Genomic DNA, 16552 nt, shown 5'->3' on the forward strand with positions numbered 1-16552 from the left:
ATGTGGAGAGTAGGTGTTACGATCAAAACAAAGGAAGTTATAGAAAGAAGTGATTCGCTACGAACGACTTAGTTTTTAAGCGATGAAGCTTGGTTTGGTAGCTAGGTGATCTCCTCTATTAGGTAGCCTTCTGGTTGCATCTCCGGGCTACGTCGATGATCCTGCATAATAGGCCTACGTTGACGTACCTTGGCTCGACCCTTTTGATGCTTAAGTTTGAAAAGCAAAGGAGGAGGAAGATAATAATATCAGTAATGTAATCAAGAGAGTAAAGAGTCTTTTTTGTCTTCTTGTCTTGGCTTAACTCGGGGCATGACTTTTATACTTGGGAGCTAGGTAGAGCAAATAGGCCTTCATCAAAACTCCCCCCCTTACCTAACGTGATATAAACATTTAATGTGTGCAGCTTGCCGACTTGCATTCCCAGAAGCAATATATATGGATTATCAGGATGACACATCCAATCAAGCTTTCTTGCTTCTTTGGATTAGATAATATGTGGTCCCCTTGTCGTTCGTCTAGAAGGGAAGGCTGATGAGACTTGATCATGTCATCGACCATTAATGTAAAGTCATACTTATTTTATTAACTATGGGATCGATGAGAAGTGGTTCATGTAAACTCACTTTGAAAAGGAAGGGCAGGTAACATGACCTCCTATTGACGATCGTAGGGAGCAGATGCTTTCGTACCTCTATTTAGATATTACTTATGTGATAAAAAAAAATTGAGAGTATTATGATTTATCCCTATCAGTTATATTTAATCCTAGAATTAAAATGAAAATATACGAAATTAGACAATAAAAACTCAAAATTATATATATATATATATATAGTTTAATCGACCATAATCATCTCAGGACTGTCGAGACGTGCAGTTCTTTCCTAATGCTTAATTTAATATCGTAACGCCACCAACCCCCGGGCCCAGTTGTTATAAACAAACCTTATATCAGTTCAGCAGGCAGAGCGACTCGACAGCACGCAAAAACTCGAAGGAACACCGAGGGAAAGAAAGAAAGAAAGGCAAGATGCAGCGGCCCCAACTCCCGGTGATCGATTTCTCCGGCTTCGACCCGGCGGCCGACGGAGGGCCCGCCTGGGACGCCACCCGGGAGCAGGTCATGCAGGCGCTCGGAACCTGCGGCTGCTTCGAGGCCGTCTACGACCGAATTACCCCCGAGCTCCAGCAGTCGCTCCTGGAGGTGATCGCCAAGGATCTGTTCCGCCTCCCTCTCGAGACTAAGCTCAAGAACGCCTCCGACAAGGTCTACGACGGCTACCTCGGCCGGTTCCCGAACCTCGACTACGAGAGCCTGGCCATCAGGGATGCGACCCTGTCAGACGCCATCCCCAACTTCGCCAGCCTCATGTGGCCCGATGGGAACCCCAACTTCTGGTGCTGCTTCATTTTGTCTTCCTCGATTCTTGTTTGATGTGCATGATGCGATTTGTCGTCCCATATGTTTGGCAGCGAGAGGGCTTCCTCCTTCACGAAGAAACTGGCGGAGTTGCAGGGGATGATAAGGAAGATGGTCCTGCAGAGCCTGGACGTGGCTGAGTACCATGAAGAGCAAATGCAATCGACATGGCACCTGCTCCGGTTCTCGGAGTACGGAGCGCCCGGCGAGGAGACGAGGAAAGTGGGTCAGATGGCGCATCGGGACGCCAATCTGTTGACTGCAGTGTGCCAGCTGAACGGCGTTGATGGGCTGGAGGTGGAGACCAGAGACGGTCAGTGGATCCAAGCCACCCCCAGCTCCCCCACCTCCTTCTTCATCATCGCTGGAGAATCTTTCTGGGTACGATCGCTTTGTCACTCAAATTTCTCTCTTGACTCTAACAATACGGTACTGCCACGCACACCATTTTGTCTGTGTTGATGGAAGCAGGCATGGAGCAACGGCAAGGTGTACTCCCCCATGCATGGCGTCACGGTGAGCGGCAAAGAAACGAGGTACTCTGTTCTGCTGTTCGCGATGCCCAAGAATGAGCGCCCGATTCAAGCCCCAGTCGAGTTGGTGGACGACAAACATCCCCCCATCTTCAAACCCTACTACTACGATGATTACCTGAGGTTCTGCTTCTCAGAGGAGGGCATGATGCAACAGTGCAAGCTAGTCGCTTACTGCGGGACGGACGCAACCAAGGAAGCTGATGCATGATCGTGTCGTTCATATTACTGTTGTCTTTTCAGGACGTATTGCATCTTTTTTCGTTGGTAATAAGAATGGACTCTGATGCATTGCTGGATCCAGAGATTGCTATACATGAAGTCGTCGATCTCAAATGTAGGGTCGCTTGGTTGGTCTTCCCATGGTTTTTAAGAGCTTGGTATTTGGTAATGGTTGCACAGTGTGCCTTTCCCTTCTCGCAGAATGTGTAGTTCTTTTCTGCTTCGTTCAAGGAGACTTGTATCTGTCATCTTCTTTCCCTCACTCACGCTGCTTCGTTGAAGGAGGCCATACGGTGTTCTTTCTTTCAACAGGGTGCTCGTTTAAAGTCAGGGTGAAACCATCTGTCAGAACTGGTTTGCCTTGTGCTTTGGTTTCTAGTAAGATCGACGCATCCAAGAGCCACCGACTTTGGAACTTGGAACTGTATTGCAGATAGATCCAAAGCTCTCTCTCTCTCTCTCTCTCTCTCTCTCTCAAACATCTATTAATTATAAATGAGTTGCTTCCCGTCTGCCGCAAGCCTTCAGTGTCTCGCCATAACCAGAAGCCGTGACGTTGCAGCTGTCTGCTTCAAAGTATGCGTGAGCCCGACGAAGGCTGATCTGACTAAAGACCGAGTCCGAGTGTCCGGTGAAGCGATGATCGATGGCGAGGAAGGAGGAGCGGTTGTTGTTTGCAAGGAAGGGGGTGTTAGTGTAAACAACTTTAAACCGTGACCTCGGGGCCGATGCAGCTCGGTTCGGGTCCGGATGATGGGGGATCTCTCTGAGACGTTTCGTGAGACTGCTGAGGTGGCTGGTTGCGTTGGTTCGATCAAGACAAAGTATGCGTGAGCCGGACGAAGGCTGATCTGACTAAAGACCGGGTCCGAGTGTCCGGTGAAGCGATGATCGATGGTGAGGAAGGAGGAGCGGTTGTTGTTTGCAAGGAAGGGGGAGAGAGATGATCGATCGCGAGGAAGGGGGAATGGCAATCGATCACGAGGAAGGGGAGAGGGGTTGCCGATTGCAAGGAAGGGGAAGAGCAATGATCGATTGCGACGGTAACTGATCGCGAGGATGGAAAAAGCGACGTGTTTGATTGCGTTGACGTATTTAATTAAAAATATGTATTATAATTATGATTAGATTTTAATTATTATTATCAATTTATTTAAAAAAAAGTTTGATATGATTCATGAACTAATGGAATATTTTTTTAAAAAAATTATTTATCTTAAATTTTTTATTCTCATCTACAAATCGAAATAAAAGTATATTCTGTTAATCAAATATAGATTTTTATAAACGGTATCCAAAGATACTTATTAATTGATTTTAGATTTTAATGTCAAATTTATTTCAAATAATAGTATAATTATGATTTTATATTTCCACGATGACTTTACTGAGAGATGGTGACAAGGTTGTCGCGGTGGTGCTGTGTAGAGGTGGTAGGTAAGGAAAGGAGGAAGAGAAGGAAGGAATGGGAAAAGGAAAAGGAACAGATAGAGAAAGCAATGAGTAGAGGGACGGGAAGAGGGGGAAGAGGTGTCACATGCGGTGGGAGCATGGGCGACAACGGTGACAGACGATTGAGGGTGGTGACAACGGTTACTGCAGGAGCAAGCTGTCACTTCATTCATTCTGATACGTGCCCCACCCATGTATGCCAAGAACACGCAGAGATAGGGCCCGTGAATCGTCTAAATTATTTACGAGCTAAGGGGTCCATGCATCGTCTAAATTATTCACAGTGACAGGCGAAGAATCCTCGGAAGACAAACGGCACGAAAAATTTTATTATTCTGTTGAGAGAAATCTTTTCTTAATTTATATAAATAAAAAATATATTTATTAATTTTTTATCATACTCTAATTTATCATGATATCAGAGCCATTGTCTTACAGTAAGATTTACCATTACTTCTTAGCTGCCAGCACCCCACTTCTCTGTTTTTGTTGTAACAATTGACCTTCCCCACGAATGCAATTTGTCATCGCTCCTATGACACCTCCAAAGTCCTTGAGCTCCACCACTGTCGCACCAGCTCCAACGAGCAATAGTGCCACCACTTCGGTCGAGCTCAAAAGGATTCTAATTGGCCTCCTCTGTTCCTCTCGTATCGAGAGTCCAAGTGTGAGTGCTGCGGTTGATGCTCTCTCCTCCTCCTCCTTATCTGATTCGCACAAGTAACCGCGATCCACTAGTTGTAGACTGCTCTCTTTTTCTTACTCATTGTCGCTGATCCTCGATCACTATCACACTATTCCTCTCCAAGCGACTATTCTCGCCAAGCGATCACAGCCCCTATTTCACTGATTTGCTCGGTGGTATTTCTTAACAAAAATCTCAGCCATCTCCCATTCGGTAGAGAGCTATTGCAGCTCTCTTATCTCTACCGCACTGCAGTTTTTATTCGAAGAACTCTATACAAGTTGACTAATTATAAGATGTATTTGAAGTGCGAGAATAGGCTGCCTAGACCAACTATTACAGCTTAAGTCAGTCAAAAATCTAAGAAAAAGAACAACCAATATAATAAGAATGTCAACAAAGATTTGGCCAAGATATCTCTTGACTCTATGGGTCCCAAACAAACCCCCCTTCATCCACATCATCGATATTTCTATCAGGACGATAACTTAAATAACCATAAGCCCTGACGTCCTAACCTCACAAGCCAACAAAGAGTCGTTTACCATTTGTCCATCCGCAACAACTATAGTAGAATTGAAGATATAATCATCGGTGACCGTAAAGAAATTCATATTACTTATACTGGTCCCACAATACTTAATTCACATACTGCAACTTTTACACTCGATGATATTCTGTATATACCTCACATTAAATGAAACCTCGTTTTCGTCTCTCAATTCAGTAAATAAAAAATATTTTAATTAAATTTTTTCTTGACTATTTTCTTGCTAAGAATTTGAGGCATCCTTAAGATAAAATTTACGAATGATCATCAACTCTACAAATAACCTAACCTACTATTCACTCTTTGGTTGTAGCTCCAATTGATATGTGACATCATCATCCTAGTCATCCCTCGTTTTTTATCTAATAGAAATTACTCTCTCGTTATTCTCTTCCCATTTTTAAATCAGCTAGCTCTATTTATACATCTTCTATGCTACTTTAAACCATTTGAGATTATTTATACCGAAGTTTGGGACCTTGCCCTAATCATTTCTTTTGACAAGTTTAGATTTTATTTTACTAAATACACATAGTTATATTCTCTTCACCATAAATTTGAAGCTCCGATAATCTTTACTAACTTTAGAAAGTTTGTCGAGAACTACTTTCAGTTTACAATTAAAATAGTTTACTCTGATGGTGGGGACGAATATCAAGCTGTAACATCCTGTCTCTCAGTTTGTAGTATACAACACCTCAAGTCACCTCACGTACTCCTCAATTAATTGGCTCTGTCGAATGCAAACATCGACATATAGTTGAAACAGATCTCGCACTTCTACATCAGGCCTCCGTGCCTCTAACCTTTTGGTTAACAGTTTTTCAAACTATAGTCTACCTTATTAATCGTATACTTACTCTAATCCTACAATATTAGTCCTCATTTGAAACAATATTTCATAAATCTACAAATATTTAAAAACTCAAAGTATGGATGTCTATGTTATCCATGGTTAATCTCTATGCTTCCCATAAGATAACATCAAGATATAGGATACACTTTTGAACATAATATTTTTCGATATTACGACCCCCAAACCCAAAAAGTCTTTATATCATATCATGTTATTTTAATGGAGACTACCTTTTTTTTTTTTTTTTTTTTTTCAAAAGTATGAGTCTCCTACCGTGCAAACCACTCCAACAAACATTCATTACTAGAGTATACCTCCGATCCTATTGGATGAGCCTCCCATAATACCATCCAACCATTCCTTTCAAGATCCACACTCTACTGCTACTCTAGTTCGCTCATTCTCTCCATTACTTCTCTACTCTCTTCTTTTCAAATTTCCCCATTGACGAGGCAATGCATTCAGAAACAGACATGTCTTTACCTCCTTCTAGACCTAGTGACATTGAAGTACCTCAGCCTGACCTAGCCCGTGTCAGTAACTCTCCATCGCCTATACCAACAACACAACCTCACAATCCCATAGCCTTTGGACATCCAATGACAACATGCTTCAAGAGTGGTATTTTCAAATTGCATCAAGTCTTTGGCCTATATGTTATCATAGGATCCTTATGTGAGACCATTAAACTCACCATAATCACTCGAGCCCAAAAGTCTCCACATTGGCATAAAGCCATGTGTGAAGAATATGATGCCCTTCTCCATTACTCAACATGGACTCTTGTACCCTTTCTTCAGAGACAAAACATCATTAGGTGTAAGTGGGTCTTCCAAATTAAGCAGAACCCATATCGATCTATTGCTGAATAAAAAACATATATAGTCGCCAAAGGGTTTGTTAACAATCTGTTGTTGACTTCACTGAGACATTCAGTCCCGTTGTTAAACCCACAACAATCCGACTTATCCTGAGTTTGGCCATCACTAAAGACTGGCAATTATGACAATTGGATGTTAACAATACCTTTTTATAGGGGACTCTAAATGAAGACGTCTTTATAAATCAACCTCTTGGTTTCATCCATCATCAGTATCCAACATATATTTGCAAACTACACAAAACTATTTATGGACTTCGTCAAGCTCCAACAACTTGTTACATCGAACTTGGCTCATTTTTTACTTCAACTAGCTTTATCAACTCTAAGTCTGCTACCTCATTATTTCTACGATCATAAAATAGAAACACAATATATCTTCTGGTGTATACGGATGACCTTATTGTCATGGGTAATAATCCTATAAAGATCCAGACATTCATCAAGCAATTGGCAGATTGATTCTCTCTCAGATCCAGGAACCTTGAGCTACTTTCTGGGAGTGGAAGCAATATATACATCTTTAGGTCTCTTTTTATCATAAAAAAAGTACATTCAAAAATTATTATCAAAGACAAATATATAGGACATAAAAGAGATTGCAACTACCTTCTCTATTAGTAACTCATTCAAACTATGTAATGGAAGTCCTTTTACGGAACTTACTCAATATCGATAAGTAGGTGACTCCTTACAGTACTTAGGTCTCACCTGAACAGACATCTAATTTGCGATAAATAAATTATCACAATTTATACATCGCCATTTACTGTGCATTGGTCTATAGTCAAACGAATCATACGATTTCTTAAAGAGACCCTTAATCATAGCCTTTGTCCCCATAAACTCTCCATTTTATCTTCATGCCTTTGCCGATGATGATTGGACAAAAAACTTTGATGATAGAACATCCATGTCAAGGTATAATCTTCTTTGGAGCTAGTCTAATTAGTTAAAATTCTAAAAAGTAAAAGATAATCGCACGGTCTATAGTTGAAACTAAATACTGTACCATCGCCATCATTACTATAAAACTCAGTTAGGTCACAAATCTACTCAGAAAACTTAACATTAATTCCACTCTTACTTCTACAATATATTGTGATAATGTCGGAACTACCTACCTATGCGAATCCAATATTCCTCTCATATGAAATATATTGTTATCGACTTTCACTTCGTACGAGATCAAGTTATCCGACATCAACATGTTTCTCACGTACATACGATTGATCAACTAGCAAACTCCCATTACAAAATCTCTTGTCCATAAATTATTTTCATTGTATCGGTCGAAGATCGATATCTTTGACAGGAGCACCATCTTACGAGGGCATGATAGCAGATAAGATTTTTTCAATTGCACGAAAAATTTTTACTGTTCTATCAAGAAAAATCCTCCCTTCTAACTTAAATAAATAAGAAACTAATCAATAAACTTCTCATCAATTTTTGTATCACACTCTAGTTTATCGAGATTTTTTTTTTTTTTTTGACTCTTTCAAGTTAAAAGATGCACCTACATGTTCTCAGGCCATGCTGACAACCAGAAGGTGCTGTCATCGACCTGTTCCACTGATTCAGCTGCACAATATGCTTCGCCCCTATGCGTTAATATCTATTATTTTCTATGATGCCATATATTTTCTGTGACTCAGCCTGCCTTGTTCTTCCGCACGCAGCTACAAATAACGGATGCAGAAGCTCGCACCACGTTTGACGTCTCTGTATTAGAAAGCTGTTGTGAATAAAGGTTTGACCACTGGAACTTGGAGGTGTCCTCCCAAAAATGGTTTCATGCTACGAAAGGATTGAAGATCTCCAGCATCGCTTGCTTAGCATCATACCCTAAGAAGCAAAAGGTCGTCCCGGAGAGGAGACTTTCTCCATTTCTGTATCCAAGTACACACACATGAAAAGAGAGAGCACATTGCCCTTCCCGAGCTCGATGGGTTCCGTCTTGGGCTTTCAGAGGAATAGTCAATGGGTGTTTCAGATTCCGAGACGGGCCATGACTCAAACGAACTGGTCTACCAGCCTCAGAGGCAGCCATCCCAGGAGCGCCATGGTTACTCCAAACGTCGACAGCCCCACATCTCCCTCCGCAATGCATGCACCCCAAACACCCACCAGTTGGAACTCTGGCTTCATTAGAGATGAGTTGTTAGACCAGTGGCTTTTCAGGCTGTCTCCCACCATTCAGCTCTCTGCTTCTTATTTTAGCATCACTCGTACGTGCCCTCCAAATGTGCTCCCAACATAGCCACTTACTTTTCATCTCTAGCACGACAAGGGGTTTTCTCTTTCCCTGGTTTCATGCTAGCATCAACCTAATCATCATATTTCCCCGTGTGTTAGGAGAGAAGGCAGGGTCCACCGACAGCTATCTGCCTGTTGTTGACGCAACCGGAGTAGAATTCTCTCCTTGTTGCTATCGAAACGAGTTCTTCATCTCTCAGAGAAGCTAAATGATAGACCATCCGAGCTGCGCCATGGATGTTGCCATAACTTGCTGAGAATGGAAGCCAATCCAGATGGTCATCTTTGACTGTGTCCTCCGGACAGCCTTCCTCTCACTCAACAGGAACCCCATGATTGGATTCAACCATGGAATATGTTCCTCCAGGTTAATATGCCTTGCATTCCTTGGACACTCCAGTTTCGTCACTGAGATCCTGGACCTTGTTGTTTGAGACGCAACACAGCTGGATCCGTTCCAGACCAATGGGCACAAGCCACGACTACTCCCTGCACATGGCTGCAAGAACCACCTAATTCCTCCATCCTTCTCGCTGTCATCTGCCCACTTTTTCGTCCATGGTTGGCTGTTCAAGTCACAACACGGTACCAGCAGTGGTCCTCTTCGTCTATGATATTATTTGTTTCCTAGCACACGGGGAATATTTGATATTTACTGCCCTTGGCACCCTCGGTTTTGTTTTGCTTCTGTGAGAATTCATCCATAATTTCCTAAATAAAAGCATTTTCGATATCATTAATACTCGAAGAGTAGCAGCTTCGTGTCTTGGTAGTGTAACCTGTGGAGGAGTCCTGCTTGACCTACGACTTTTTGTCGGATAGATGAGCTAATATGGACAAGAGTGGGCCCAAGTAATGCCAGTGATTTAGACGTAGTAACTCACATTTCCTTGGTCATCAGCGTCGTACAAAGTTTAGTTGCAAGACAGCGAGGAACAACACTAATGCATGAATGCTATTCTCGTCCATGGCTGAAGCAGTCAGAATCGATCGCCTGGAATAGTTTTCTCTGGGATCGCGTTCAACTTCCATGTGACTGTGATGGTTTGAGGTCATGGAGAATGGGCGGGCCTCTCGACCGGCCCAACTCGAACGATAACCACAGCTTTAATCTAAACCATTCAATTCCAGCAATTTCCTGATTGCCAAGCCCTCTGCCGTCCGTTTCAGGGATGGCACCCATCAGAGGGTCCACGGTCGTTCGTACGTGGTTACATCCACGTCAATCGTGTATTCGGTGGTCCACACGGCATTTCAGTGTAGCGATGCGGTTCACATGACTCGTCCGGGACAGGAAACATGGTCTTCCACCCAATAGAATTCGGGCGGTTTCGACGTTCGCCTGCCGACACGAGCTCCTCGTCGCGTGGTGATTCTTCACCGCTCTTCCCTGTCTTTGACGTCTCCGGCTTTCTTCATCTCGAAGGCCACAATAAATGGAGATAATTCCCGGCGATTGAAGCATTTTAGTATTAATTTCTCCCAAAGCAAGTAACAAACGGTCCCGTTTCCTTCCGCCCTCTGTTTCTCTCGTGATGCTTCTCTCTCTCTCTCGGTCTCTGGTACTCTTGCTCATCTCCATGGTGCTCCCTCACCGCCGAATGGCCTCCTTTTCTCAAATCCACCGCAAAAGGCTGCCACTTTTTGTCGCTTCTTTAGCAAATTGATCTCGTTTTCTTCCCCCTTCCGCGCTCAAGCTTGCAATGCCGCTTCTCGCGCTTCTTGTCCTGGCCCTTGTCGCCGGCTCCTACGACCAGTCGGTGCCGGTGCGGACAGTCCGGTCCGAGCCGACGCAGGACCGCGAGGCGCTGCTGGCCTTCGTGGCCGCGGTCCCCCACGAGCCGCGCCTTCGGTGGAACGTCAATACTTCGGCCTGCGACTGGGCAGGCGTGGCTTGCGACTCCGGCCGTGCTGCCGTGGTGTCCCTCCGGCTTCCCGGCGTTGGCCTCGTGGGTCCCCTCCCCGCCGGCACTCTCGGCCGCCTCTCCGCCCTACGTGTCCTCTCCCTCCGCTCCAACCGCCTCTCCGGCACCATCCCTGCCGACTTCGCCCTCCTCGCCCACCTACGCAGCCTCTACCTCCAGGACAACCTCTTATCCGGTAGCATCCCGGCTACGCTGGCCGGGTTGATCCGCCTCGTCCGCCTGGACCTCTCTGCCAATAACCTCACCGGTCCGATCCCCTTCGCCGTGAACAACCTCACCCGCCTCACAGGACTCTTCCTTGAGAACAACAACCTCTCCGGCAGCCTCCCTAGCATCGGCATCGCCTCCCTCGTCGACTTCAATGTCTCCTACAACGAGCTCAACGGCTCTGTCCCTACGTCTCTCGAGCGATTCCCAGCCTCCTCCTTCGCCGGCAACCTGGATCTCTGTGGCGGCCCGTTGCCTCCATGCAAACCCTTCTTCCGGTCTCCGGCTGCATCCCCGATGCCTGTGGAGGGCCCGGTCGAGGAGTCATCCAAGAAGCTCTCGACGGCAGCGATCATCGCGATCGCCGTGGCGTCCATTACCGGGCTGCTGCTGTTGATGCTACTGCTGCTAGTGATTTGTGTGCTGCTCCGGAGGAGGAGGAGGACGAAGAGGCGCACCAAGGATATGACGGCGAAGGGGTTGGAATCGTCGGCTGTGGCAGCGGCGGTGGGGAGGTCGGGGGACACGGGGATGACCTCGTCGTCGAAGGAGGAGATTAGCGGCAGCGGAACCGGGGTGGAGGCGGAGCGAAACCGGCTGGTGTTCGTGGGTATCAGCGGCGGGTACAGCTTCGACCTGGAGGACTTGCTGCGGGCGTCGGCGGAGGTGCTGGGGAAAGGGAGCACGGGCACGTCGTACAAGGCGGTGCTCGAGGAGGGCACCACCGTGGTGGTGAAGCGCCTCAAGGACGTGGCCGCTGCCAAGCCGGAGTTCGAGTCCCACATGCATTCTCTGGGCAACGTGGAGCACGCCAACCTGCTAACCCCGCGCGCCTACTACTATTCCAAGGACGAGAAGCTCCTCGTCCTCGACTACCTCCCATCCGGCAGCCTCTCCTCCCTCCTCCACGGTCAGTACACAGCTCCAGATATATCCCAATTGTTCTTTCTCCACTGCCCTGCTCTCATTCTCTCTCTCTCTCTCTCTCTCTCTCTCTCTCTCTCTCTCTCTCTCTCTCTCTCTTGAATTCATCATTTTCTCTTCATTTTTCTGTCTCATAGTAGATTTAGTGGAGTCATTATTTGTTGGAGCAATCCCTACTTTCTGCCGCAAATCAATTTGGAAATTTAGAAAAGGAAAACCCAGAAACGATGGACCATTTAGTACGTAGAAATAGCAAGTAAAGCAGTGGTGTCGCGTTTGCTTTCGCTCCCTGCATCGGAAGGTACGTACTGAGGTGTGCCGCACAGCAATTGGCAGCGAAGGGAAGAGGGAGGTGAATCGAGCGAGGCGAGTTTCCGCGCTGTCCTCTGCGCAATGACACGACTGTGTTGATGTGGATGTGACGACCCTCGTTCACTATTCACTGTGCCCGAGAATCCTCACGCCTTCACGGTCGGTGGCAAGTTACAATCCTCCGGTGGTCCGACTGATGAGAAGAATAACATGCTCGACACAAGAAACGTTCCATGAATTCTGTAGCTATGTGCTGCCTAATAGCGTGAGTTTTATGACTTTAGATACTTGAATCGATGCTTGATCTGTTATTTCTTTTCATATCTCTGACCCCAAAGTTAGTTAACGAGTGCACTGTGACGCGCGTTATGGCTCACTAGCTTTAAGCGATACCCAGTGGATGGCTAATGAATGAAATCAGGGCACCAACTTTTCAGTCATCTTCCATTGGCGATACATCGAGAGGGGGTCCACAACAAGTGGTCTACAGCTGTTGGTGAGTTTGCAGTGGGTCTACATAGTACAGAAGTCAATGATTTGGGCTCTTTTGGCCAGCATTGGTCAACAGGAACAAGTCAAGCAGCAGGAAATGATTTGTATATTACTTAATTAGTTGTATATTAGCTACGGTGATTTTTCTAACATACCTATCTCTAGCAGAACATATATTCCAGCTGTTAATATATTGAATTTGTCATTATTTCTATTGTAGATATAGTTAAATAACTTTTGCATTCATTATTGTGGATAACAGGGAACCGAGGAGGGGGTCGGACGCCGCTGGACTGGGAGAGCCGGATGCGAGTCGCCCTCGCGGCCGGCCGCGGCCTCGCTCATCTCCACACGGCCGCGCGCATCGTCCACGGCAACATCAAGGCATCCAACGTCCTCCTCCGCGCCAACGATCTCGACTCCGCCGCCCTCTCCGACTACGCCCTTCACCCACTCTTCAACCCCGCCGCTCCCCGCCACCGCCTCGCCGGCTACCGTGCCCCGGAGGTGCTCGAGACGCGGCGGCCCACCTTCAAGTCCGACGTTTACAGCTTCGGTGTGCTCCTATTGGAGCTCCTGACCGGGAAGGCGCCCAACCAGGCGTCGCTGGGCGAGGAGGGGATCGACCTGCCGCGATGGGTGCATTCGGTGGTGAGGGAGGAGTGGACGGAGGAGGTGTTCGACGTGGACCTCATGCGGTATCCCAACACGGAGGAGGAGGAGATGGTGCAGATCCTGCAGGTCGCGATGGCCTGCGTCGCCACCGTGCCGGACGCCCGGCCCGACTTCCCTGAGGTCATCCGCATGATGGAGGAGATCGTCAATCGGACGGAGGGCGACGAGGGTCTCCGGAGTTCCCCGGCGGGTCCAGCCAAGGGCGGCGACGTTGGAGGGGCTGCCACACCGACGGCCGCCGTGCCTTGAAGAACTGTCATCAGCAACGTGGCAGAGCAAACGAATTTGTGCATTATCTAAAGTTTATTTAGCAACGTTTGTATTTTTCTTTCTTTAATTTTGTCTCTCTCGCTGATTAGAGAGTCACGTCCAGATTTAATTATCTCGAGGATCGATCACGCGTTTCATGGGTAATCAATGGCCCATCACGGCCACGGATCGCTCGGCTCGACCCCTGTGGGCTGTGAGTTGAGGCACCGCGTAGAGGAGCCTAACCCACCGGCACTGGGCCAACGCTTCCGCTCGTTCCAGGTCTCAAGGACCATTATGGATCAGCTCCACTGCATCTCTACCGTCCGATCAAATCAGAAAGTTTGAGGGAGGCGGCAATCATGGAGGAGTATGCAGTATCCTGTTTGTAACGTAACGTCATGCAACACAAATGCCTCGGTGGCAGCGGTGGCTGCCTCTTGTCATTACCGCCAACTCAGTAATTGTCTAATATTTGTGTGTACATATTAATCCCTCTAATCTAATAAATGTTAAAATTTTTGATTCTTTATGTCTCGTTGCTTTTTTTATTTACATGATATAAAAGGAACGAATTTTGTATATGAATACATACAAACAATCGTAACACGGAGTGGAATTAAATAGAAATTAAAATCAAATAAAACATGAAGATTTACGTGAAAAATTTCTATAAATCTACAAGATAAGTTAGAAAAAAATTATTATAAAAATAATAAATATATAAATCTTAAAGTCTCTTTCTTAAAACCCAAACAACAATCATAAGAAAATAACTGGATATAAGGATTACATCACTATATATAATATCCAAAATCACTCAAGTAATCACAGTAAGAATCTATTATAGATTTGATTAACCTGAGATGAGGATATTGTTTGAATAATTAAAAATAGTTTCTCTATGTTATCCTTGTCTCTTCCATTTCCTTCTCTTGTTTTTCTGCTCTTTCCTACTACTTCTTTCTCACAACCACCGCTGCCCCCTTTTTTCTTTCCCTGGCCACCACAACACTTAGTTAAAAAGGGTTAGGATTTTAAATTAAATGAGAAAGGGTTAACGATAAAGTGGGCTATGGGTAATTAAAGGCCACTATGGGTTGAACTCACGGGCTATCAACCCAACAACCTCCCCATTTAGCCTATAAGGGAGGCTGTTTCATTACTTCTTAACGTGAAACTATGTCAATCAACTGTCCGCATATCTCCTGCCTTTTTTTTGGCAAGGTCTTTGTCAACATGTCTGCTCTATTATTATCTGCATGAATTTTTTGAAGTTGTAACTGTTTCTCTTCAAGTACATTTCGAATCCAGTAATATCTGATATTTATATGCTTTGATTTGGAATGAAAAGTTGGGTTCTTACACAAATGAATGGTGCTCTGGCTGTCACAATTCACTACATAGTTTTTCTATTTTAAACCAAAATCTTATAAGAATTTTTTCATCCATAATATTTTTTTGCAAACCTCTGTAGCAGCAATATATTTTGCCTCTATGATGGAGAGAGCAATACACTTTTGTGATATGAATTGCTATGATATAGCTCCCCCTACAAAGGTAAGTATAAAACATGATGTGGATTTCCTTGTATCTATATCTCTTGATATATTTGCATCTGTGTAACCTATCAACACAAGTGGTCTACCTCTAAAACTCAAACAAGCTTTAGAGCTCCCTTTGAGATATCTAAATATTTACTTCATTGTTGTTCGGTGCTTTTTGCTAAGATTTGCAAGAAATCTGCTAGTTACACCTACTTCATATGTTATGTCCGATCTTGTAAATATCATTGCATACATTAAACATCTAACTATTCAAGCATATAGAACCTTTTGTATTTTCTCTTTCTCTCATTACTTGATGAATTTTATTCTAAGCACAACTTGAAGTGACTTGTAAAAGGAGAACCAATTGGCTTTATATTTCTTATACTGAACCTTTCAAATACCTTATCGATATATTTCTCTTGTGACAATAAAATATTTTTATTTTTCCTATTACGAAAAATCCACATGCCTAGTATTTGCTTTGCTGGCTCCATGTTTTTCATTGTAAATGATTCACTTAGTTTTTTCTTCAACTTGTCAATTTTTAATATATCTTTCCCAAGGATAAACATATCCTTAACATAAAGTAAGAGAATAATAAAATTTTCACCAAACCATTTGATACACACACAATGATCTGAAGTCGTTCTTTTGTATCCATTTTCAGTTATAAATGAATCAAACTTTTTATATCATTGTTGAATTCTTTCTTATCAACTCCTCACTCAACAAACTACTTGTTACTTGACTCAGAATGATAACATCATCTGGCACAAAATTATCGAGAGAAACCACCGGTGCCTTCTAACTTTCTGGCAATGAATTGAGAAGTAACAATGCATACAACTCACAATCAAGAGACATTTTCATAAAGGATAACTGGTTAATAATAATTTATATTTTATTTAAATACTCAACAATAGAAGCATCCTCTTTATATTTTAGGTTCACATGTTTTCTAATCGAGAAAGTTTTGTTGCCATATGTTTTTCTTTTATAGAGACTTTCCAACTTTTTCCAAATAGAGTATACAGAACTTTTAGTAGAAACATGGTGAAACCTCTTCCACTCATCATTTGTCATAGTTGTGGATTTTGCACTATCTCCTTGCAACGGTCTATACAAATCTTTGTAATACAAGAGATCTTTCATTCTTAGTTTTCATATCATCCAATTATTTCCATTCAAGCTAATCATACGAGAAACACTACCGATCTCAATGTTCTAATACAAAAATTAAATCACAAAAACCTTGCTCTCATATAAAGAGGAACGAATTTTATATATTAATAAATATAAGCAGGCCATAATACACAACGGAATTAAATGAAAATTATAATCAAATACAACACCAAGAT

The 16552-nt window shown here is 44.1% G+C and overlaps 2 protein-coding genes across 2 annotated transcripts; both read left to right on the forward strand.

Annotated features, from left to right (window-relative positions):
* Positions 1 to 963: 963 nt before the first annotated feature.
* Positions 964 to 2271, forward strand: LOC135612285 (probable 2-oxoglutarate-dependent dioxygenase AOP1). Its single transcript, XM_065108395.1, has 3 exons — positions 964 to 1401; positions 1477 to 1804; positions 1895 to 2271. Exons 1-3 carry the CDS (start codon positions 1034 to 1036, stop codon positions 2165 to 2167), a joined length of 969 nt encoding a protein of 322 aa, XP_064964467.1. The 5' UTR covers positions 964 to 1033; the 3' UTR covers positions 2168 to 2271.
* Positions 2272 to 10214: 7943 nt separating this feature from the next.
* LOC103984689 (probable inactive receptor kinase At2g26730) lies at positions 10215 to 13767 on the forward strand. The gene is made up of 2 exons (XM_009402238.3): positions 10215 to 11902; positions 12983 to 13767. The coding sequence occupies exons 1-2, from the start codon at positions 10564 to 10566 to the stop codon at positions 13642 to 13644; spliced, it is 2001 nt and encodes a 666-aa protein (XP_009400513.2). The 5' UTR covers positions 10215 to 10563; the 3' UTR covers positions 13645 to 13767.
* Positions 13768 to 16552: the final 2785 nt, after the last annotated feature.

This window comes from Musa acuminata, chromosome BXJ2-5, assembly GCF_036884655.1.
Source record: "Musa acuminata AAA Group cultivar baxijiao chromosome BXJ2-5, Cavendish_Baxijiao_AAA, whole genome shotgun sequence".
In the NCBI taxonomy this organism is placed as follows: domain Eukaryota; kingdom Viridiplantae; phylum Streptophyta; class Magnoliopsida; order Zingiberales; family Musaceae; genus Musa; species Musa acuminata.